Below are 26,986 nucleotides of genomic sequence, written 5' to 3' on the forward strand. Positions count from 1 at the left end.
AAATACACATTTCTCAGACCAGGATGTGTTGCAAGTCCAGTCAAATACCTTCCAAATGCATATGTCTTGATGGATTCTCCTACGTTTAAAATTCCTCGGGGGCTTTGGTAGATTGTCACAGCATGCTATGTGCCTGAAGGGACACACATAACTGCTGAGCAGGTTGGTTTCTAAATCTTTCTGAAGTCTAACACAAGGCTGTATGGAGACATCACACATTCAAGATGGCAGACCGTGAATCATCAGCTTAGCAGCTAAAGAGAGTCAACTGGAAGATCCCCAGATTGTGGACAACTATGCAAGATTTTAACCTCCACCCCATGGAGAAACGGAAAACCATCTATTTATTTACAGTATTTTATTTATTTACAGTATTTATATTCCGTCCTTCTCACCCCGAAGGGGACTCAGGGAGGATCACATTACACATATAGGCAAACATTCAATGCCCATATACACATCAAACAGAGACCGAGACAGACGCAGAGGCAATTTAACCTTCTTCTGAGGGGATGTTCAATTCTGGCCACAAGGGGGAGCAGCTGCTTCATAATCCACTCTAACGGCACTTCCTCATTCCAGGTCGTAAATTAGTTAAACTTGCCTCCCCACTTTTATAAGTGGTACCTTATTTCCTACTTGATAGATGCAACTATCTTTTGAGTTGCTAGGTCAGCAACAAGCAGGGGCTATTTTTTATTTTTAATTGATGGGTGCTCACCCCGCCACGGGCTGGCCTCGAACTCATGACCTCATGGTCAGAGTGATTTATTGCAGCTGCTCAACAGTCTGCACCACAGCCCGGCTATTTGTTCATATGGTGCTGTGCAGTGATGAAATTTAAAACAAAGGAAACAATAATGGGCAAGTGGAAAACTATCCTTGAGATCAGAAACTTTTAAGTATGTTTTCTTTTTCCATTGTATATACCTGTATTGTGATGTTGTTGTTGTATGCCAATAAAGGCTGTGTGTGAAGAATGGCTTCTCTGCCTGCGGGTTTAACAAAGAAGAATCAAGTGGTAGGAGAAGTCGGCCCCCAAAATACAACCCGAAGGACACATCATCGGCACAACAGATGAGCTGCAAACGAGTCACAAACAGGTGTGCAATCATATGTCAAAATCCACGCCTCTCACATGTGCAGATAAATTAAAGGCAAGTGAAGACGATTAGAATCCCATCTTACAAAAAATTCTCTCTGCAGATTCTTTGCATATTCTGCCTACAGGTTACCCACAAAACGGACCATGCAAAGGACATCAGAAGCGGGGTATATGACTGCGTGATAAAGTCCAAAATCTTGAGAGCCAAACTGGACATGTCAGAAGCAAATTGAGAATACAGCTATAATGTATTGCCAAGTTGTATGATTTCATGTATTAAAAAAAAACCCCACAAACCAAGTTAAAACCTCGGCATTGACCAGAAGCTGGCCACTTGGAGTGCCTCTGGTGTTGCTGCAAGGAGGGCCTCCACTGTGCATGTCGCAAGGCTCAAGCTGCATTGTAGTAAGCTGTCTGTGGTTTGCTCTTCTCCACACTCGTATGTTGTGGACTCCACTTTGTAGCCCCATTTCTTAAGATTGGCTTTGCATCTCATGGTGCCAGAGCACAGTCTGTTCAGCACCTTCCAAGTCCTCCATTCTTCTGTGTGCCCAGGGGGAGAAGTTTCTCATCCGGTATCAGACATGGATTGAGGTTCTGGGTTTTAGTCTGCCACTTTTGGACTCTTGCTTGCTGAGGTGTTCCTGCGAGTATCTCTGTAGAGCAGTGGTTCCCAAACTTATTTGGCCTACTGTCCCCTTTCCAGAAAAAATATTACTCAGCGTCCCTTGGAAAGGGGGCATGGCTTAGAGGGGTGGGCGTGGCTCCTGCTCAAGAGGGCGGGGCTGAACCTCTCCTCTAGTCCAAGATGCAGGGCTGGGAGGGGGAAGTGGGCGGGGCCACAAATAAGCAGCCAGGACTGGGATGGGTGGAGTTACGAGCTCTGAGGCAGGGCTGAGCTTCTATCCCTGTCCTGCGGTGCCCGCCAGGACACATGGGGCGGGGCTAGAGGAGGGGGCGGGGCCTCTTCCCAAGTGCCTGAAGGGGCTGAACCTCTATACCCCACCCCTGTGTTCTAACAAGTGCCTTAGGGGAGGTATACAGAGGCTCAGCCCTGTCTCTAGTTGTGATCCCCAGGTTGTGAATGATCCTAACCTTGAATATTTGAATGATCCTGGTGGTGGCGCAGTGTGTTAAAGAGCTGAGCTGTTGAACTTGCAGACCGAAAGGTCCCAGGTTCAAATCACGGGAGCGGAATGAGCACCCGTTGTTAGCCCCAGCTCCTGCCAACCTAGCAGTTCGAAAACATGCCAATGTGAGTAGATCAATAGGTACCGCTCCGGTGGGAAGGTGTTGGGTTATCTAAGCAATCATGCATGCATTTTCAATGTGGGATGGTTTATGTAGTAGTTATGTCTGTTGCTAGTAACCTGAACAGAGCTGCATTCCAGAGTTGATGACACCATTAAGGGGGTTTTGCATATGAAATGGGAAATGGGTGTATCCTTTCTGGGGACACACAGGAAGTGATGTACAGATGCCTCTTCCTGTCTCTTCCTCTTTGCTCCTGACCATGCCATGCTGATGTTCCTGTATGTTAAGAGATATGTAGTTTCCTGAACTGTTTTCTTTGGAACTAAGATGTTTTTGCCTGTATGACCATCATCATACAAGATTGTGAGTAAACATATTTTTGCTATTTTATTTGATGTCTCTGATGCTTGTTTTATGTGCATGACCTTTTAAAGGGAAAGGGAGGCTGGATATTTTGTCTTATTGTTTATTTACTTTTTACCTCTGCTCACATAAACCCCTAGTCTTCTGCGTTTTTACTGCTCTGCATGAATGTTTAACCATATTGGAATCATAATCTTAACAGGTTATGAAAATATATTCCTATTAGAAGGTAACGGTGCTCCATGCAGTCATGCCTATGGCCACATGACCTTGGAGGTGTCTACAGACAACGCCGGCTCTTTGGCTTAGAAATGGAGATGAGCACCAACCCCCAGAGTCGGTCACGACTGGACTTAATGTCCCTTTACCTTTATTTAAATTACAAAGTGTGTAGAAACTCTGAAAGCTTTGATCCCTCATTGGGATCCCTGAAAGACCACTCGTGTATCTGCACCGCACTTTCCTCTCCAGTAAAAACTCAGCTCCAAGGAAATGTTGGCTATATGCAACTGCAGTGATTCTAAGACTTGGCTCCTCCAGATGTTTCCAACTTCAACTCTCAGAATCCTTGGCTATGGGCCTTGCTGGCTGGGGCTTGTGGAAGTTGAGATCCAAAACATCTGGAGAGCCAAAGATTCAAGGGCATGGATTGCGTTCACAACAGGCAACAAGGAAGGTTCCACAGGACAACAAACGTGACTTTGCTGTTGAATACTCCACAAAAGTCCTCTTAACATGAAATAATTTTATGTATGACAGGCATATAGAGATTCCCTAGAAAACATGTTAATGAGGAAGGAATGAAAAACCATTGTAGTAGTACAAAAGGAGCTTGCATGCTCTCTCACACATGCAAATACAGTAGAGTCTCACTTATCCAAGCCTTGCTTATCCAAGCTTCTGGATTATCCAAGCCATTTTTGTAGTCAATGTTTTCAATATATCGTGATATTTTGGTGCTAATTCGTAAATACAGTAATTACAACATAACATTACTGCGTATTGAACAACTTTTTCTGTCAAATTTGCTGTATAAAATGATGTTTTGGTGCTTAATATGTAAAATCATAACCTAATTTGATATTTAATAGGCTTTTCCTTAATCCCTCCTTATTATCCAAGGGCTGGGCTGTGGCGCAGCTGGCTAGTAACCAGCTGCAATAAATCACTACTGACCGAGAGGTCATGAGTTCGAAGCCTGGGTCGGGTTAAGCCCCCGACCATTAAATAGCCCGGCTTGCTGTTGACCTATGCAGCCCCGAAAGACAGTTGCATCTGTCAATTAGGGAAATTTAGGTACGCTTTATGCGGGAAGCTAATTTAACTAATTTACAACTTCATAAAACTGCCAGCAAAACACGAGGAAAGGAATGAGGAAGTACAGCCACTAGTGGACGGTGAAGCAACAGCTCCCCCTGTGGCCGGAATCGTGAAGCTGGAAAAAAATGTTAAATGCCTCTGTGTCTGTCTATATATGTTGTTTGTCTGTTGGCACTGAATGTTTGCCATATATGTGTTCATTGTAATCCGCCCTGAGTCCCCTTCGGGGTGAGAAGGGCGGAATATAAATACTGCAAATAAATAAATAAATAAATAAATATTCACTTATCCAAGCTTCTGCCGGCCTGTTTAGCTTGGATAAGTGAGACTCTACTGTACTTTAGTAAAATTATATTTACATATGAGTTGTAGTTCATTTATAGCAACCACTAAGTGACTGAATAATAATGTACACATCTTCCCTCCAAGGAGAGAAATCCAATATGTTTTTCCAACCCTGTAATTTGTTTAATAAGAAGTCTTCACTCTTACATAACGCTATGTACATTGTTAGGTCTCCTAATACCCGCAGAGATTATTATCTCTCTACCCTTTATTTACAATGAGTGGCCTCAAGAAAGTCTGCTAAAGGGGGAACGGTGACTCAGAATTTCCTTTTAATGTAAATTATTGAATGTTGTGTTACGGCGGTTCGGTTTCATTCCGAGCGGTTCTCGCCCGCTTGCACCCCAGCCCCAGCCCACCTCAGGGGTGATCTAATTTAAACTGACACCGACAACGTAACATGTCTTTCACATGGAAAGGCTGAGAAGTGGCCTCGGGGCTTGAAATTCTCGTCCATAAGCTGTGCACACAGACTCCAGAGCCCTTGCTGCCAAACACCTGCTAAAACCAGACAAGAATCCAGATTCTTCAGAGGATGCCTATTCCACAATAAAAGCACTGTGCGAAGAGAAGGTGTGTGATGCGAGGGAGGAGGGAGACTTCGCATTCAGGAAAGGCTGACATGTTCTATCAGAACGACTAACTTCAGTTTCAGGTAACAAAAACTTCTTACAGGTATACTTCAGTTAAGAAAGTATATGTGAAAATGTTGCATTAGTTGCGTCTTCACATGTACTCATGCAACAGACTATAGGTGCATCTATACTGGAGCCCTGGTGGTACTGGTTAAACCGCTGAGCTGCTGAACTTGCTGACCGAAAAGTTGTTCGTTCAAATCCGGGCATTAAATCCCGTCATGTGACTCCGTGGGTTTGTGCTCATCTCCATTTCTAAGCCGAAGAGCTGGCATTGTCCATAGACACCTCCAAGGTCATGTGGCTGGCATGACTGCATGGAGCGCCGTTACCTTCCCACCGGAGCTGTACCTATTGATCTACTCACATTTGCATGTTTTCAAATTGCTAGGTTGGCAGAAGCTGGGGCTAACAACGGGTGCTCACTCCGCTCACTAGATTCAAACCTGCGACCTTTCGGTCCATAAGTTCAGCATCTCAGCGCTTTAACATGCTACACCACCAGGGGCTCCCTCAATAATAATAATAACAACAACAATATAAATAAAGTGTAATAATAATAATAATAATAATAATAATAATAATAATAATAATAAGAGGCCTATAAATATCTGGGCATATTACAGCTGAACAACATCAAGCATGAACATGTGAAGACTGTGGTCAGCAAAGAATACACACAAAGGGTCAGAAAAATTCTCAAAAGCAAGCTCAATGGAGGCAACACCATCAAGGCCATAAACACCTGGGCCATACCTGTCATAAGATATACTGCTGGCATCATAAACTGGACACAGATGGAACTGGACAATTTGGACAGAAAAACAAGAAAACTCATGGCCATTCATCATTCACTGCACCCTCGCAGTGATGTTGACCGGCTGTATCTGCCTCGAAGATCAGGGGGCAGAGGACTCTTACAAGTAAAAGAAGAACATGCCCTGGCAGAATATGTAAAGCAAAGTGAAGAACCTGCTTTGATTGAAGTCAAAAATCAGAAACTCCTCAAAACACAGCAGACAAAAAACCAGTACAAGAAAGCCACACTACAAACTAGAGCTGACAGCTGGCACAACAAAACATTGCATGGAAAGTTCATTGACAAAATTGAAGGAAAAGCTGATAAGGAGAAGACCTGGCTCTGGTTCACGAATGGGACCCTGAAGAAGGAGACAGAAGGCCTGATCCTTGCAGCCCAGGAGCAAGCCATCAGAAAAAAGGCAATTCAGGCCAAGATCAAAAAATCAGCTGATGACCCAAAATGCAGACTGTGCAAGGAAACCGATGAAACCATTGATCATCTCCTCAGCTGCTGTAAGAAAATCGCACAGACAGACTACAAACAGAGGCACAACTATGTGGCCCATATGATCCATTGGAACTTATGCCTCAGGTACCACCTCCCAGCAGAAAAGAACTGGTGGGATCACAAACCTGCAAAAGTATTGGAAAATGAACATGCAAAGATACTGTGGGACTTCCGAATCCAGACTGACAAAGTTCTGGAACACAACACACCAGACATCACAGCTGTGGAAAAGAAAAAGGTTTGGATCATTGATGTTGCCATCCCAGGTGACAGTCGCATTGACGAAAAACAACAGGAAAAACTCAGCCGCTATCAGGACCTCAAGATTGAACTTCAAAGACTCTGGCAGAAACCAGTGCAGGTGGTCCCAGTGGTGATGGGCACACTGGGTGCCGAGCCAAAAGATCTCAGCTGGCATTTGGAATCAATAGACATTGACAAAATTACGATCTGTCAACTGCAAAAGGCCACCCTACTGGGATCTACACGCATCATCCGAAAATACATCACACAGTCCTAGACACTTGGGAAGTGTTCGACTTGTGATTTTGTGATACGAAATCCAGCATGTCTATCTTGTTTGCTGTGTCATAAAATATAATAATAATAATAATAATAATAATAATAATAATAATAATAGTAATAATAATAATAATACACTTTATTTTTATTCCGCCCTCCTATCCTAGGGGACTCAGAATGGATTATAGCATTTACATACAGAGGCCTTTACATTCAATGCTTTTACAAGCACACACAAACACAAACAAAGGCAAGGCTTCTCCTTTCATTTCTGGCTTCTGGAGACAGTGCACATCTCTGACTTTGGGAGGTGCTTTTCTTCATTTTCAAGCCGAGGATCCTGCATTTGTAACCTCCCGGTCATGTTGCCAGCAAGATTGCTTGGAGCATCTCTTTGCCTTTTCCTGCCGAGGCAGCGCCTATTTATCTACTCATATTTGCATGTTTTCGAACTGCTAGGCTGGCAGGAACTAGGGTTGACAGATGGGAGCTCATCCTGCATCACAGATTTGAACTGCCAAACTTTAGGTCAGCAGTTCAGCCAAACTTCAGATCAGCAGTTCAGCAGCACAAAAATTTAACCCATTGTGCCACCACAGTCCTTGTAGATTCATTTATTGCTATATGAAGGAGCACTAAACTCAAACTTACAGCAATGTCACCATTAACACTCTAGTTACCATTCGTGAGGATTACCCTTACAACGACTTAGTTTTCAATTCCAACTACAGTAGAGTCTCACTTATCCAACACTCGCTTATCAAACGTTCTGGATTATCCAACGCATTTTTGTAGTCAATGTTTTTAATACATTGTGATATTTTGGTGCTAAATTCGTAAATACAATAATTACTACATAGCATGACTGCGTATTGAACTACTTTTTCTGTCAAATTTGTTGTATAATATGATGTTTTGGTGCTTAATTTGTAAAATCATAACCTAATTTGATGTTTAATAGGCTTTTCCTTTATCCAACATATTCACTTATCCAACATTCTGCCGGCCCGTTTATGTTAGATAAGTGAGACTCTATTGTATTTCTTTTGTATATAAAATAGATCAGGATATACAGAAATAATCAAAACCTGAAAGCCTAACCATCTTTATTAGGTAGCTTAATAAAACTCCTTTATACAGCTTGGAGAAATAAAAGAAGGCTTTTAATACAGCTTTTATGGTTCACAAACTCTGCCTCCAAAAGCACCACTTATTCTTAATAGCCACTCCTTGAATAAGTAGGTTACCAAGAGGCTTTTCCCTTTACTAACATTCATGAACTTTACATGCAAAAAAAAAATTCTATTAGCACTTGAAAGAGCCCTGAACATACATAAATCTTCAGTGCGGTTACGGTCTACAGACACTACATAATGTGCCACATTAAAATAAATATTCATACGCCGGCCTTGCCAACATTTGGCTGTCATAATTACAAAGCACAGGCAAACACGTACTATTATTGGGAACAATCTAAAAAAAAATTATGATGGTACTTTGTTTTTGAAGTTCAGTGGCCCAATCTCAAGCCTCAGTTCGAGAAGGAAAAAAAGTTTGAGATATTAAGTTGACAGAAGGAAAAGAAAACGAGCCTTCCCAAAGAAAAGAGAGACTCATTTATAATTTCCTTTGGTAAAAGATAACATATTGGGTTTAAGTCAGTATATAATATCAAATACATTTTATATACAGAGGATCTATTCATAGCACTTTGTAAAGGCAACACATGCAGCAAATTATGCTATTAAACGCTTAATCCTAATAAAGCTTGAATTTCAGTCTTAACAATAAAGCTTGCATAAACCTTGCTATGGTTGAAACATGACTCTGGAACTAACTTATATAATAAAAAAACTCCCTTCAAGTAGCTAAAATGGATATATTAATTGGACGTCTGGGATGGAGAACTGGGTAGCTAGGCTTTGCAACTGCAACATGGTGCGACTTCTCCAAAAGTTAACATTTAAATGTAACATTTGGGATTTTTTTAATTAAATGTAAACAAGATTCTTGAGTGACAGATTTTAAAATAAATAGCAATTTAATATTAAACAAAAAGTGGGTGCTAGAAATAATATCAAACAAAAGCTGACTGGCACAACCTGGGGATCACAACTAGATACAGTGAAGACAACTTCCCTTGCGCTTTGCTACTCTGCTGCTGAATACGCATTCCCAGTATGGAATATATCTCACCATATTAAAACAGTGGATGTGGAACTTAATGAGACATGCTGCATCATCACAGGATGTCTATGCCCTACACTGCTTGAGAAATTATACTGTTTAGCCAGAATTGACATCCGTCGGGAAGTAGCAGCCTGTAATGAAAGGATCAAGGCATTGATATCTCTGATACATCCTCTGTTCAGATATCAACCAGAAAGCCAATGCCTTAAATCAAGAAATAGCTTCCTAATATAGACAGAGATACTCGCAAGAACACCTCAGCAAGTTAGAGTCCATAAGTGGCAGGCTAAAACTCAGAACTTCAATCCATGGCTGATTCCGGATGAGAGACTCTCTCCTGGGCACACAGAAGACTGGGCGAGTTGGAAGGCACTGAACATGTTGGATTATGGTTGTATGTGTATGAAATGTAAATCAAGTGTTTTCTGCTGCTAGGCAAGAGTGTGTGTTTCAGCAATGAAACAGTTAACAGCAGGCTAGTTTTGACTGACAGCCTGCTATGACCTATCAGGCCTTTGGAGGTTGGAACTTCCTTCGGACTGAGGAATGTGCTTTCTTATCTCTGTGAGTGTTGAGCTGGTGCTTGCCCAGCGAAGAGGATGAAGAGAAATACCAGCTCAGAGCGATGGCTTTTGCGGTGATTAGTAAATATGTTTATAGGTAAAGGTAAGGTTTCCCCTGACGTTAAGTCCAGTCATGTCTGACTCTGGGGGTTGGTGCTCATCTCCGTTTCTAAGCCAAAGAGCCAGCGTTGTCTGTAGACACCTCCAAGGTCATGTGGCCGGCATGACTGCATGGAGCGCCGTTACCTTCCCGCTGGAGCGGTACCTATTGATCTACTCACATTGGCATGTTTTCGAACTGTTTGGACTTCAGACTACAGATGTGTTTGAGTCTGACATTGAACAGGAATTGGTGTGGCAGTTGATTGCAACCAATTCATCAGGGTGCTGGAGAAGATGATTGATGGAGTTTGAAGAAACCCACCCAGCATGCACCCTGATCCCACGCCGACAGAACAGAGTGTGCTCTGGAACCACGAGATGCAAAACCAATCCTAGGAAATGGAGCCACAAAGCGGAGTCCACTACATGCGAGTGTGGAGAAGAGCAAACCACAGACCACTTACTACAATGCCACATGCACAATGGAAGACCTTCTCATAGTGACACCAGAAGCACTCCAAGTGACCAGCTTCTGGTCAAAGGAAATAATAGCATAATAGTATAATGCCAAGTTTTAAGGTTGGGTTGCTGACCTGAAAGCTGCCAGGTTTGAATCCAACCCGGGGAGAGAGCGGATGAGCTCCCTCTATCAGCTCCAGCTCCATGCGGGAACATGAGAGAAGCCTCCCACAAGGATGGTAAAAACATCAAAACATCCGGGCGTCCCCTGGGCAACATCCTTGCAGATGACCAATTCTCTCACACTAGAAGCAACTTGCAGTTTCTCAAGTCGTTTCTGACACAAAAAAACCCTTTGTTTGTATTTTAAAATACATTATAACTGTATCCTCAATTTGCTTCTGACATGATAAATAAATAGGCTGGTATGCTTCAAAATAAAAGTGGCCTTATATCAAGTTGGAGCAGAGTTTGATCTAGATTAGTATTGTTTTTTGGCCGTCTTAAGGTACAGCAGCAAGTGTTGGATGTCCATCCACACCCAAGAATAATCAGACCTCAGTATCCACAGATTCTTTGTAGATATATTACCAGAATTTGTAAAGACTTTGTTGTATATTTTTAACTATTTTCAGACCAATATTCTACAGAAACAACAACGAAAGTTAACATCTGGTTACGTTGTCTCTTAGGAGATACAGTAGAGTCTCACTTATCCAACATAAACGGGCCAGCAGAATGTTGGATAAGTGAATATGTTGGATAATAAGGAGGCATTAAGGAAACGCCTATTAAACATCAAATTAGGTTATGATTTTACAAATTAAGCACCAAAATATGTTTTACAACAAATTTGACAGAAAAAGCAGTTCAATACACAGTAATGTTATGTTGTAATTACTTTGTTTACGAATTTAGCACCAAAATATCACAATATGTTGAAAACATTTACTACAAAAATGGCTTGGATAATCCAGAGGCTTGGATAAGCGAGGCTTGGATAAGTGAGACTCTTCTGTATTATGTCCTAATTGCTGTATGTTTTAACTTGATGTATGTTTCTGTTATATTGGAAACTGCCCTGAGTCCCTTGAGGAGATAGGGCAGTATATAAATAAAGTATTATTATTATTATTATTATTATTATTATTATTATTATTATTATTATAGCATTATAAATTATTATTATTATTATTATTATTGACACAACAACGTTGTATGACACAGCAAACAAGATAGATATGCTGGATTTCGTTTCACAAAATCACAAGTCGAACACTTGTAATAATAATAATAATAATAATATTATTAATTATTATTATTAATTATTATTATTAATAATTAATAATAATTATTATTATTAATAATTAATGGATTAAAAATGGTTTGCTGCTCCAGGATCATATTTTTGAAACGAGATTGAAATACTATAAGCTTCCAGTGACTACAAAAATGACTACAAAAATGGCTTGGATAATCCAGAAACTTGAATAAGTGAGGTTTGAATAAGTGAGACTCTATTGTATTACCATAACTTGTAAAGACTTTGTTGTATATTTTTAACTATTTTCAGACCAATATTCTACAGAAACAACAACGAAAGTTAACATCTGGTTACGTTGTCTCTTAGGAGATAATTGCAAGGTTGGTGATTTACAGCCAATTGTAATAGATTTCATTGTTTCCTCATGCTAAAATAACATCTGATGGTGTTGATTATAATGTTTGACATAATTGTTTTATAGTTTGCATCAAAACATTTCATCTCAGCAAATTAAAGTTGAACTTAATATTCCTGCTATTGCGGCGGAACACTTTAGCAGCCCGAAGCGTGAAATGTCATTCTGATCATCTCATTCTTTAAGCAGCAGCTGTTCAAACAGGTTGAAACACGTAATTATTATGTCTGCAGCGTTACGCAGGGAGGGTCAGATCTTGCGACTTGAAAATTACTAATGAATTGAACTTTCTCGGTAGTCTTGCCTAAAAGATATTTCATAGGGCTTACAATTCAGGCAACTGCTGGAACTTTTTTCTTTTTGATGACCAAAGAGCAGTGCAGAAGAGACGCCCGCCGTACTGTCACTCCTAATTAAAAACTATGTGTGCGGTGAAACTAAGGTGATTTAAAAGAACTAATTACCACGTGGGGATCTTCCTTGACCTTCCTCTTTGTGTGCTCCCGACTTCAATTAACACACATTGCTGCAGTCTCAGAGCTCTGATAGAACAACACACACACTGGTCTGCTTGACTAGCCCAGCTGCTGAAACACAGTACAGTAGAGTCTCACTTATCCAACACTCGCTTATCCAACGTTCTGGATTATCCAACACATTTTTGTAGTCAATGTTTTCAATACATCATGATATTTTGGTGCTAAATTCGTAAATACAGTAATTACAACATAACATTACTGCGTATTGAACTACTTTTTCTGTCAAATTTGTTGTCTAACATGATGTTTTGGTGCTTAATTTGTAAAATCATAACCTATTTTGATGTTTAATAGGCTTTTCCTTAATCTCTCCTTATTATCCAACATATTTGCTTATCCAACGTTCTGCTGGCCCGTTTATGTTGGATAAGCGAGACTCTACTGTACTTTCACCAAGTGCAACTACCGTATATACTAGAGCAGAGGTCCCCAAACTAAGGCCCGGGGGCCACATGCGGCCCTCCAAGGTCATTTATCCGGCCCCCGCCCTCAGTTTTAGACTTAGGCTCACCCTAAGTCTGAAATGACTTGAAGGCACACAACAACAACAACAACAACAACAACAACAACAACAACATTAACAACAACAACCATCCTAATTAACTTGACTATCTCATCAGCAAGAAGCAGGCCCACGCTTCCCATTGAAATCCTGGTAGGTTTATGTGGGTTAAAATTGTTCTTATTTTTAAATGTTGTATTGTTCTTTTCGTGTTGCACATTGTAGACCAGGGGCCCCCAAACTTTTTAAGCAGAGGGCCGGTCCACAATCCTTCAGACTGTTGAGGGGCCGGATTATCATTTGAAAAAAAAAATACAAACAAATTCCTATGCATACTGCACATGTCTTATTTGCAGTGCAACAACGACAACGACAACGACGAAAGAACAATACAATATTTAAAAATGAAAACAATTTTAACCAACATAACCCTATTAGGATTTCAATGGAAAGTGTGGGCCTGCTTCTAGCCAATGAGATAGTCAAGTTAATTAGGATTGTTGTTGTTGTTGTGTGCCTTCAAGTCATTTCAGACTTTGGGCGTGCGTAAGTCTAAAATTATTTATTTATTCATTTACTACATTTATTTATTACATTTATATCTCACCCTTCTCACCCCAAAGGGGACTCAGAGCAGCTGTATGTACATACAATATATTATATTATTAGCATAGCACAATATTAGCATTATATATTACTATATTGAACTATACCACTATACTATTATATAATATGTAATATATAACATATAATTAATATTATTATATGGTATAACTATTAGTATTATATTGTATAACATAAGATTATTATCAATATTATATGTATATACAATATATTATATTATTAAAACTGATATAAAAATATTATATTATAAAACTGAGGGTGGGGGCCAGGTAAAAGACCTTGGAGGGCCGCATCCGGCCCCCGGGCCTTAGTTTGGGGACCCCTGTTGTAGATGATAAATGGTAGCTCTTACGTGTGCCCATGAGCCTGCAGAACAATGACGCACCGCTCAGATTTGCAGAACAAATAATACAAGGACTTTACTAATTCCAAGAGAATCAAAGAACAATGGTACTCACAATGGTCCCTCTGATTGCTTACAGAAACCCAGCAGTCATAAACAGTCCTTTTTCAGTCCATAAATCTGCTTCAGTGAAGAGTACAGTCCTGGTTCTTCATCCTCTTTTCCCAGTAGCAAACAAGGCCTCAGAAATAGCAAGGACTCTCTGAGTACAGAGCCATCTTCCCCAGGCAGTACTCAGTCACCACACAGACTCACACTGAACAAAAACTTGTTCAAACCGGTTCTCCAGCAGCAGAACAGAAACAGTTTCAAATCAAATTACATGTCTTTGCAGGTTCAGCCAATTGGCTTCACGCACTTCATTTTCTAGTTAACACACAAATGTAGCACAGTGCCTTTGCAAACCATAACATTTTGTTGGCCTTTTTTTTGCATTACAAATAAGACATATGCAGTGTGCACAGGAATTTGTTCATACAGTAGAGTCTCACTTATCCAACACTCATTTATCCAACGTTCTGGATTATCCAACGCATTTTTGTAGTCAATGTTTTCAATACATCGTGATATTTTGGTGCTAAATTCATAAATACAGTAATTACTACATAGCATTACTGAGTATTGAACTACTTTTTCTGTCAAATTTGTTGTATAACATGATGTTTTGGTGCTTAGTTTGTAAATCATAACCTATTTTGATGTTTAATAGGCTTTTTCTTAATCTCTCCTTGTTATCCAACATATTCACTTATCCAATGTTCTGCCGGCCCGTTTATGTTGGATAAGTGAGACTCTACTGTATTTGTTTTTAAACTATAGTCTGGCCCCCCAACACTCTGAGGGACCGTGGATTGGCCTTCTGCTTAAAAAGTTTGAGGACCCCTGTACTAGAGTATAAGCCAACCCGAATATAAGCCGAGGCACTTAATTTTACCACAAAAAACTGGGAAAACATTGACTCCAGTATAAGCCGACAGTGGTAAATTTCAGAAATAAAAATAGATACCAATAAAATTACATTAATTGAGGCATCAGTAGGTTAAATGTTTTTGAATATTTACATAAAGCTCAATTTAACTCTGTTCAACTCTGATTAAATCATTATTCTCATCTTTTCAATGTAAATGTGCTTATGTATCCTTTTAATAATAATAGAGTAAAATAATACATGTAATAATAATAAGATCAGAGTGAAATAATACATGTATTAATAATAATAAAAATAAAGTAAAATAATACATGTAATAATAAATAGAGTAAAATAATAAATTAATAATAAGATCAGAGTGAAATAATAAATGTATTAATAATAATAAAAATAAAATAAATGTAATAGTAGCAACAATAATAGAGAAAAATAATAAATTTAATACAGTAGAATCTCACTTATCCAAAGTTCTGGATTATCCAACGCATTTTTGTAGTCAATGTTTTCAACATATCGTGATATTTTGGTGCTAAATTCGTAAATACAGTAATTACAACATAACATTACTGTGTATTGAACTACTTTTTCTGTCAAATTTGTTATATAACATGCAAATGTGAGTAGATCAATAGGTACCGCTCTGGCGGGAAGGTAATGGCGTTCCATGCAGTCATGCCGGCCACATGACCTTGGAGGTGTCTACGGACAACGCCGACTCTTTGGCTTAGAAATGGAGATGAGCACCAACCCCTAGAGTCGGTCACGACTGGACTTAACGTCAGGGGAAACCTTTACCTTTATTTATATAAATAAATAGCACAGCAGGTTAAACCGCTGAGCTGCTGAACTTGCTGACCAAAAGATTGGCGGTTCGAATCCAGGGAGTGGGGTGAGCTCCCCTGTTAGCTCCAGCTTCTGCCAACCTAGCAGTTTGAAAACAGGCAAATGTGAGTAGATCAATAGGTACCGCTCTGGCGAGAAGGTAACGACGCTCCATGTGGTCAAGCCGGCCACATTTCCTTGGAGGTGTCTTTGGACAACGCCGGCTCTTTGGCTTAGAAATGGAGATGAGCACCAACCCCCAAAGTCGGTCACGACTGGACTTAACGTCAGGGGAAAACCTTTACCTTTACCTAATATTTCATTTATATTAAATGTTCCTAGAGAGAGAAGAGCTAACCAACATTTGAAGAATTTGTTTTCCTGAAATTGTCCACTTTGCCATGCTTCTGAATAGCTCCAAAAGATGTGGAATGCACATAACGGCAAAACGATTCCAAACGCTCTTAGCATTGTAATGACCACATTGCTGCTCTATGCGATTACTGTCAATGTGGGCGATCCTCTTTGTTTAATAACACTGCAGCTAAGTTGAGTGTTTGTTTATGGGTAGAAATCGAGCTGTACTTCTCTTTGCGGTGCCAAAAATCTGGATGTTAGGAGGAGCAATTTGGATCCTCCTCCCTCATTACACACTTCTTGTAAGCTGCGGCCGAGGGGTAGCCAAGGTTCTGCGCTGCGGAGGCACACCCTGAACTTTCATAAGTTCCTTAATATCTCAAGATGTGCTGTATTGTTTGGCCGCCCATTTCTGTAATGTGGTTTCTGGAGTATCGAGACCAGAATCCTTCAGGTCTGTAAACAGAGGCTTTAGTCACATAGCTGGACTAATGCAATGCACTCTGGTATGTTTCATTATCTGGGTGGAGGCCATAAGGGGGCGCTAGAGACAGAGAGCAGGATAATGCGACTGTTGCAATTGGCCCCTTTGATTAGCACTGAATAGTCTTGCAGCTTCAAAGCCTGGCTGCTTCGTGCCTGGGGGAATCCTTTGTTGAGAGACGTTAGCTGGCCCTGATTGATTCATATCTGTATTTCCCCTGGGTTTTTTTTGTTGTTGTTCTATATTTCCTGTCCTGATTTTAGAGTTTTTAAATACAGTAGAGTCTCACTTAATAATACATTAGAGTCTCACTTATCCAACATAAACGGGCTGGCAGAACATTGGATAAGCGAATATGTTGGATAATAAGGAGAGATTAAGAAAAAGCCTATTAAACATCAAAATAGGTTATGATTTTACAAATTAAGCACCAAAACATCATGTTATACAACACATTTGACAGAAAAAGTAGGTCAATATGCAATAATGCTATGTAGTAATTACTGTATTTACGAAGGTCAATATGCAATAAAGCTATGTAGTAATTACTGTATTTACGAAGGTCAATATGCAATAATGCTATGTAGTAATTACTGTATTTACGAAGGTCAATATGCAATAATGCTATGTAGTAATTACTGTATTTACGAAGGTCAATATGCAATAATGCTATGTAGTAATTACTGTATTTACGAAGGTCAATATGCAATAATGCTATGTAGTAATTACTGTATTTACGAAGGTCAATATGCAATAATGCTATGTAGTAATTACTGTATTTACGAAGGTCAATATGCAATAATGCTATGTAGTAATTACTGTATTTACGAAGGTCAATATGCAATAATGCTATGTAGTAATTACTGTATTTACGAAGGTCAATATGCAATAATGCTATGTAGTAATTACTGTATTTACGAAGGTCAATATGCAATAATGCTATGTAGTAATTACTGTATTTACGAAGGTCAATATGCAATAATGCTATGTAGTAATTACTGTATTTACGGAGGTCAATATGCAATAATGCTATGTAGTAATTACTGTATTTACGGAGGTCAATATGCAATAATGCTATGTAGTAATTACTGTATTTACGGAGGTCAATATGCAATAATGCTATGTAGTAATTACTGTATTTACGAACGTCAATATGCAATAATGCTATGTAGTAATTACTGTATTTACGGAGGTCAATATGCAATAATGCTATGTAGTAATTACTGTATTTACGAAGGTCAATATGCAATAATGCTATGTAGTAATTACTGTATTTACGAAGGTCAATATGCAATAATGCTATGTAGTAATTACTGTATTTACGAAGGTCAATATGCAATAATGCTAGGTAGTAATTACTGTATTTACGAAGGTCAATATGCAATAATGCTATGTAGTAATTACTGTATTTACGAAGGTCAATATGCAATAATGCTATCTAGTAATTACTGTATTTACGAAGGTCAATATGCAATAATGCTATGTAGTAATTACTGTATCTACGAAGGTCAATATGCAATAATGCTATCTAATAATTACTGTATTTACGAAGGTCAATATGCAATAATGCTATCTAGTACTTACTGTATTTACGGTCAATATGCAATAATGCTATCTAGTAATTACTGTATTTACGAAGGTCAATATGCAATAATGCTATGTAGTAATTACTGTATTTACGAAGGTCAATATGCAATAATGCTATGTAGTAATTACTGTATTTACGAAGGTCAATATGCAATAATGCTATGTAGTAATTACTGTATTTACGAAGGTCAATATGCAATAATGCTATATAGTAATTACTGTATTTACCAACCCCCAGAGTTGGTCACGACTGGACTTAACGTCAGGGGAAAACCTTTACCTTTACCTTTTATTTTTTATTTATTTATTTATTTATTTATTCATTTTTTATTATTTAAACTTATATGCCACCACTCCCCTAGGGCTCGGTGCGGCTTACAAGAAAGGCTAAAATCTAACAATTTAAAAACATCTTTAAAATATCTTTTAAAATAAATCTTAAAAACACTCCCCCAGGGCATGTTGAATTGTATTACTTTTTATTTATGAGTGGCTTTGGGTCTCAATCCTGACAGAAAAGCAGAATAATAATAATATCTTGGACCCAATAGAGTTGCACTCTGTTCTAATACACACTATGTGAAATGATTTTGCCCTGAAATTGATACGAATTATACTGGACCGCTTTCCTACACATCTGCTTTCAATTCACTTGTGTTTTTGTGTTGTTTTTATATGCCTCCAGGTTGACTCTTGACTTATGATGATCCTCTCATGGGGTTTTCTTGGCAAGATTTCTCCAGGGGAGGCTTGCTGTTGCCTTCTTCGGAGATTTAGAGGGTGTAACTTTCCCCAAATCACTCAGTGTTTTATCGTAATTGAGCACGGATTTAAACCCTAATTTCTCAAAATCCTTATTGAACGTTCAAACCATTATACCACACTGGCTCAATTCAGTTGGGTTTCAGCATTACAAAAAAGATATGTGTCCATTTCAAATCTTGTTGCGAGTCACCTTGAAAATCTCCTTCCTTGGGAGACTTTACAAAAGAGACTGGATGGCCATCTCTCAAGGGTGTTTTGATTGTGTTCTTCCTGCCTGGCAGAGGGCTAGATTAGATGGCCCATGTGGTCTCTTCCAATTCTATTATAAGTCCAGTCGTGTCCGATTCCATGGGTTGGTGCTCATCTCCATTTCTAAGCCGAAGAGCCGGCGTTGTCCATAGACACCTCCAAGGTCATGTGACCGGCATGACTGCATGGAGTTCTGTTACCTTTCCGCTGGAGTGGTACCTATTGATCTACTCACATTTGCATGTTTCGAACTGGTAGGTTGGCAGAAGCTGGGGCTAACAGTGGGAGCTCACCCTGCTCCCCGGATTTGAACCGCCGACCTTTCAGTCAGCAAATTTAGCAGCTCAGCGGTTTAATCTGCTGCACCACTGGGAGTAAATATGCATCTATTATGGCAAATATGCATCCAATCCATTATGGTAGTGGAATTTGGAGGGAATTGACCTTGGATGCTGGGAGTTATAGTTCACCCACAACTAAAAAGCATTATGAACCAAAATGATGATGGATCTGGACGACACTCGGTCACATACCCAACATGAACAACTTGAAGTATTGTCAGGGTTTGGAGGGAATTCACTTTGAATTATGGGAGTTATAGTTCACTGACATCTAGAAAGTGCTGTGAACCCAAACGAGCGATGGATCTGGACATAATGGAACACATACCCAACATGACCAACTTTAAGTATTGGCAGAGTTCGGAGTCAATTCACCTTGAATGATGGGATTTATAGTTCACCCACAACTAGAAAGCACTGTGAAACCAAATGAGAATGGATCTGGACCACACTTGGCACATATACCCAACCAGCTTTAAGTACTGGTGGAGTTTGGAGGGAATTCACCTTGAATGATGGGATTTATAGTTCACCCACAACTAGAAAGCACTGTGAAACCAAATGAGAATGGATCTGGACCACACTTGGCACATATACCCAACCAGCTTTAAGTACTGGTGGAGTTTGGAGGGAATTCACCTTGAATGATGGGATTTATAGTTCACCCACATCTAGAAAGCACTGTGAATCCAAGCAATGATGGATATGGACACAATGGCATACATACCCAACATAACCAGCTTTAAGTATGGGCAGAGTTTGGAGGCAATTCACCTTGAATGATGGGAATTATAGTTCACCCCATCTAGAAAGCACTGTGAATCCAAGCAATGATGGATGTGGACACAATGGCATACATACCCAACATGACCAACTTTAAGTATGGGCAGAGTTTGGAGGGAATTCACCTTGAATGATGGGATTTATAGTTCACCCACATCTAGAAAGCACTGTGAAACCAAATGACAATGGATATGGACCACACTTGGCACATATATGTAACATGACCAACTTTAAGGATTGGCAGAGTTTGGAGGGAACTTACCTTGAATGATGGGATTTATAGTTCACCCACATCTAGAAAGCACTGTGAAACCAAATGACAATGGATATGGACCACACTTGGCACATATATGTAACATGACCAACTTTAAATACTGGTGGGGTTTGAATTTGTGGAGTTACAGTTCACCCACATCCTTATGCATTTTCTAATCAGAGAATTCGTTTAAAACACAATCAATGACTACCGTATTTCTTACAAAAAGCACTAAAAAAACTTTAGTTGGGATTGCCAGGTAGATAAGCTACCGTGTTTCCTCGAAAATAAGACAGTGTCTTATATTATTTTTTACTCCCAAAGATGCGCTAGGTCTTATTTTCAGGGGATGTCTTATTTTTCCATGAAGAAGAATTCATATTCATTGTTGAACAAAAAAAACCTGAACATTTATTCTATACTGTACAGTAGTTGTCATCACAAACCAACATAACTAAACCAGACAAACTGTGACTCCTGTCAAGAATTTCTTGTTACTACTATTATTTCTATATACAACTGGTATGTAAGCCGCCCCGAGTCCTTCTGGGGAGATGGAAGCAGGGTATAAAAATAAAATAATAATAATAATCATCATCATTATTATTATGTACATATACCAATCCTGCATTCTATGGTGTTTTGTTTGGCGGGCGCCGCGCATGCTACCAAACAAAAACTTTGCTAGGTCTTACTTTCGGGGGAGGCCTTGTATTTAGCAATACAGCAAAACTTCTACTAGGTCTTATTTTTTGGGGATGTCTTATTTTCAGGGAAACAGGGTAGTATTAAAATAAATTACTTTTACAACTTTATTTTTGTAAAGAAACAAAGAAACAAACCAAATATACACAACAACAACAATAATATTAGATTTATTATCTGCCTCTCCTTACTGCTCAAGTTCACAAAATATATATTTTGAAAAGGCATGTGCTTTTCTTCTCGCCTTTGTTCTTTCCACCCCCGTCCTGCTCCTTCCAGCAAAACGCAGGACAACAGCTGTTTGGATCTCCAAAGCACTCTGTTTTAAAACTGCCATTAGTCATCCCAGAACTGCAGGAACTTGCATAAGTGTTGTGGTGATGCTGTCACTGCGCAAGCACATCAAAGATAACACCAAATGTTTCACTGGAGTCTATGTTTGGCAAACTCATAACTATCCCGATTTTGGGGAGATTTTAAAAAAATCTAGCCTTGGGAAAACATGCTTCTGTACAGCCGCTATTTTAAATCAGAATGAGCTAAAATTTTCACGACAACTGAGATTCTTCTTCCTTGGTGCCTATTGGACTGACCGATCTCCTAACAATCGGAGTAGAATGAAAAGAATAAGCAAAGAAACCAAAAATAGGACCGGAAAGGGATCAGAAATGTGTTGGGTTGCTGTGAGTTTTCCGGGTTGTATGGTCATTTTCCAGAAGAAGCATTCTCTCCTGACGTTTCGCCCACATCTATGACAGGCATCCTCATACTGGTGATGGGTTAGTGCAGGGGTCCCCAAACTTTTTAAACAGGGAGCCAGTTCATGATCCTTCGGACCATTGGAGGGCCGGACTATAGTTGGCCACCGAGCAATAATAATTAATAATAGTAATAATAATAACAAAATAATAACAATAATAATAATAAAAAGAGGGTTGGAAGAGACCCTTTGGGCCATTGAGTCCAATCCCCTTCTGCCTTTGTGCACCAAAAGCACAAGCAAAGCACCCCTGACAGATGGCCACCCAGCCTCAATGTTAATAATAATAATAAAAAAGAGGGTTGGAAGAGACCCTTTGGGCCATTTAGTCCAATCCCCTTCTGCCTTTGTGCACCAAAAACACAAGCAAAGCATCCCTGACAGATGACCACCCAGCCTCAATGTTGATAATAATAATAATAATAATAATAATAATAATAATAATAATAATTATTATTATTATTATTATTATTATTATTATTATTATTATTATTATTGGCTGCCATGCCAAAAGATCTCAGCCGGCATTTGGAAACAACAGACATTGACAAAATTACGATCTGCCAACTGCAAAAGGCCACCCTGCTGGGATCTGCGCGCATCATCCAAAAATACATCACACAGTCCTAGACACTTGGGAAGTGTTCGACTTGTGATTTTGTGATATGAAATCCAGCATATCTATCTTGTTTGCTGTGTCATAATAAAATAATAATAATAATAATAATAATAATAATAGGGTTGGAAGAAACCCCTTGGGCCATTTAGCCCAATCCCTTTCTGCCTTTGTGCACCAAAAGCACAAGCAAAGCACCCCTGACAGATGACCACCCAGCCTCAATGTTAGTAATAATAATAATAATAATAATAATAATAAAAAAAAAGAGGGTTGGAAGAGACCCCTTGGGCCATTTAGTCCAATCCCCTTCTGCCTTTGTGCACCAAAAGCCGTTAGTATTGCCCCTGACAGATGTCCACCCAGCCTCAATGTTAATAGTAATAATAATAATAATAATAATAATAATAATAATGGTTGTAAGAGGCCCCTTGGGTCACTTAGCCCAACCCCCTTCTGCCCTTGTGCTGTGGGATAAATGGCTTCGATGGGCCGCATCCGGCCCCCGGGCCTTAGTTTGGGGACCCCTGGGTTAGTGCAAAGACTAAGGGCCTTATCACAGCACAAATTTGTGTCACATTGTTCTGTTTGACAACTGCTCCGAACTATTGTCACAACATAGCGGTTTGTTGGTGCAGGAAGCAGTCAGGCTTTGAAGCTGCAAGGCCATTCAATGTTAATTAAGGTGGACAATTGCAACATCCACACTTGCCTCAAACAGACAAGAGTTCTTTCTCCCACCCTGGACATTATTCCACAGATATATAAACCCCACTTGCCTAGTTTCCAACAAACCTCACAACCTCCGATGATGCCTGCCATAGATGTGGGCGAAACATCAGGAGAGAATACTTCTGGAACATGGCCACACAGCCCAGAAAACTCACAGCAACCCAGTGATTCCAGCCATGAAAGCCCTTCGACAACACAGAAATGTGTTGTTTTGAATCAGGAGGAGGGAGAGCTAGGAGTGTTTACCAATGTGCTTCTCCTCCAGGAATGGCAATTGACCATTGGGCAGAAACTTTTCACCTCATTATTTTAATGAAGGAATGTAATTCTGGAGAATAATAATAATAATAGTAATAATAATAATAATAATAATAAAAGTCCTAGACACTTGGGAAGTGTCTGACATGTGATCCAATACAACAGCCAGCAGAGTGTCTGCTGTGGACAAATCTTGTTGTGTCTCAAATAATAATAACAGCTATTTTATAATAATAATAATAATAATAATAATAATAATAATAATAATAATAATAATAATTTAATATTATATATTAAATCTAATATTACTAATAATATTACCATAAAATTATATTGTACAATATAGTAATTTAATGCTTATATTGTGCTATGCTAATAATATATTGTATGTACATTTGATTTGTAAGCCACTCTGAGTCCCCTTCGGGGTGAGAAGAGCGGGATATAAATGTAGTAAATAAATGAATAAATAAATAATCATGGTGATCTATTGCAACATTCACACTTGCCCCCAAACAGACAAGAGTTCTTTCTCCCAACCTAGCTATCTCAACAACGTGGAATATAGGGTTGTTGTATGTCTTTCGGGCTGTGTGACCATGTTCCAGAAGTATTCTCTCCTGACGTTTCGCCCACATCTATGGCAGGCAGCATCCCATAGCCTTGAGCCATGGAAGTTTATGCATTTATAATTTATTTATCCATACCTCACAACCTCTGAGGATGCCTGCCATAGATGTGGGCGAAACGTCAGGAGAGAATACTTCTGGAACATGGCCATACCTCACAACCTCTGAGGATGCCTGCCATAGATGTGGGTGAAACGTCAGGAGAGAATACTTCTGGAACATGGCCATACCTCACAACCTCTGAGGATGCCTGCCATAGATGTGGGCGAAACGTCAGGAGAGAATACTTCTGGAACATGGCCATACCTCACAACCTCTGAGGATGCCTGCCATAGATGTGGGCGAAACGTCAGGAGAGAATACTTCTGGAACATGGCCATACCTCACAACCTCTGAGGATGCCTGCCATAGATGTGGGCGAAACGTCAGGAGAGAATACTTCTGGAACATGGCCATACCTCACAACCTCTGAGGATGCCTGCCATAGATGTGGGCGAAACGTCAGGAGAGAATACTTCTGGAACATGGCCATACCTCACAACCTCTGAGGATGCCTGCCATAGATGTGGGCGAAACGTCAGGAGAGAATACTTCTGGAACATGGCCATACCTCACAACCTCTGAGGATGCCTGCCATAGATGTGGGCGAAACGTCAGGAGAGAATACTTCTGGAACATGGCCATACCTCACAACCTCTGAGGATGCCTGCCATAGATGTGGGCGAAACGTCAGGAGAGAATACTTCTGGAACATGGCCATACCTCACAACCTCTGAGGATGCCTGCCATAGATGTGGGCGAAACGTCAGGAGAGAATACTTCTGGAACATGGCCATACCTCACAACCTCTGAGGATGCCTGCCATAGATGTGGGCGAAACGTCAGGAGAGAATACTTCTGGAACATGGCCATACCTCACAACCTCTGAGGATGCCTGCCATAGATGTGGGCGAAACGTCAGGAGAGAATACTTCTGGAACATGGCCATACCTCACAACCTCTGAGGATGCCTGCCATAGATGTGGGTGAAACGTCAGGAGAGAATACTTCTGGAACATGGTCACACAGCCCGGAAGACATACAACAATCCTGTGATCCCGGCCATGAAAGCCTTCGACAAAAACGTGGAATATTTCCATAATACGAATCAATCATCTGCTCCGCAAGCCAATGTTCCACCTGTAGCGTTCTTGCCTTACCTGCAGATGGGCACAGACGCAGGTGATGGTGAACCAGGTGATCTCCCGAGAGAGTGCGGTGGGCTTGGCCTGGGCCATCCTCTTGCACCTTTAAGAGAACAGAAGAGCGAGAAGGCTTCACCGCTATGAAAGAATGAGACGCGAAAAAAGAAGGCAAGAAAAAAGAAGGCAGCCTGCCAGAATCCGAATGACTAAAGCAAACTGGGCAGCAAAGCCAAGCTGAGCTTTGGAAAGCGTGCAACCTAAACAGCCGAGGTTTGTGCTGGCCAGGAAAGCAGACTCGCCGAGAACAACATGAGCCCAGCATGAAGGTTGAGAGGCTTCCAATTGAGGCAGGAGGGTGGAGGAGCAACCGCTCGGGGCTTTTTTCTCTCTCTGTTGCTCACGAGTCAGTTTATCAAGTGGACAACCTTCCCTGCTGTTCTGCCATTACCCAACAACCGACAGCGAAGCCAAAGAGAAATCGAACCTGCTTCGGGATTTCAACACTTCTTCCGAGACACAACTCCGGATCTACAGTAGAGTGTCACTTATCCAAGCCTCGCTTATCCAAGCCTCTGGATAATCCAAGCCATTTTTGTAGTTAATGTTTTTAACATATTGTAATGTTTTGGTGCTAAATTCGTAAATACAGTAATTAAAACATAACACTACTTCTTCTGTCAAATTTGTTATATAACATGAAGTTTTGGTGCTTAATTTGTAAAATCATAACCTAATTTGATGTTTAATAGGCTTTTCCTTAATCCCTCCTTATTATCCAAGATATTCGCTTATCCAAGCTTCTGCCGGCCCGTTTAGCTTGGATAAGTGAGACTCTACTGTATTTTCCAATGCTTCCAAGCAATGCAGGCACAGGATTCAAAAGGATACTTTGCTTTGTTTTGGCGAGAAGGAGGTGAACACTAAATCAAATTTACTACAGTAGAGTCTCACTTATCCAACGTAAACGGACCGGCAGAACGTTGGATAAGCGAATATCTTGGATAATAAGGAGAGATTAGGGAAAAGCCTATTAAACATCAAATTAGGTAAAGGTAAAGGTTTCCCCTGACGTTAAGTCCAGTCATGTCTGACTCTGGGGGTTGGTGCTCATCACCATTTCTAAGCCGAAGAGCCGGCGTTGTCCGTCATGTCATGTGGCCGGCATGACTGCATGGAGCGCCGTAACTTCCTGCTGGAGCGGTACCTATTGATCTACTCACATTGGCATGTTTTCGAACTGCTAGGTTGGCAGGAGCTGGAGCTAACAGCGGCCGCTCCCGCCGCTCCCCGGGTTTGAACCTGGGACCTTAGGTTATGATTTTACAAATTAAGCACCAAAACATCATGTTATACAACAAATTTGACCAAAAAAGTAGTTCAATACGCAGTAATGTTATGCTGTAATTACTGTATTTACGAATTTAGCACCAAAATATCACAATGTATTGAAAATATTGACTACAAAAATGCGTTGGATAATCCAGAACGTTGGAGAAGCAAGTGTTGGATAAGTGAGACTCTACTGTATTTCTAAATAAAGGACAAATGATACATTATCAGGTTATAATAATAATAATAATAATAATAATAATATGAAATCCAGCATATAGATCTTG

The 26,986-nt window shown here is 40.0% G+C and overlaps 1 protein-coding gene across 3 annotated transcripts in view; it reads right to left on the reverse strand.

The window, feature by feature from the left end:
* Positions 1-26,986, reverse strand: part of adamtsl3 (ADAMTS like 3) — a 175,000-nt gene that overhangs the window by 146,018 nt on the left and 1,996 nt on the right. For all 3 annotated transcript variants that reach the window (XR_010000987.1, XM_062963560.1, XM_062963562.1), the window contains exon 2: positions 25,386-25,473. Coding sequence is in view for 2 of the 3 variants with exons in the window: in XM_062963560.1 (XP_062819630.1) it covers positions 25,386-25,463 (78 nt within the window). In the remaining variant the exon portion in view is untranslated. The remainder of the gene's footprint in view (positions 1-25,385; positions 25,474-26,986) is intronic.

Source organism: Anolis carolinensis, unplaced genomic scaffold, assembly GCF_035594765.1.
Source record: "Anolis carolinensis isolate JA03-04 unplaced genomic scaffold, rAnoCar3.1.pri scaffold_11, whole genome shotgun sequence".
Taxonomy (NCBI): domain Eukaryota; kingdom Metazoa; phylum Chordata; class Lepidosauria; order Squamata; family Dactyloidae; genus Anolis; species Anolis carolinensis.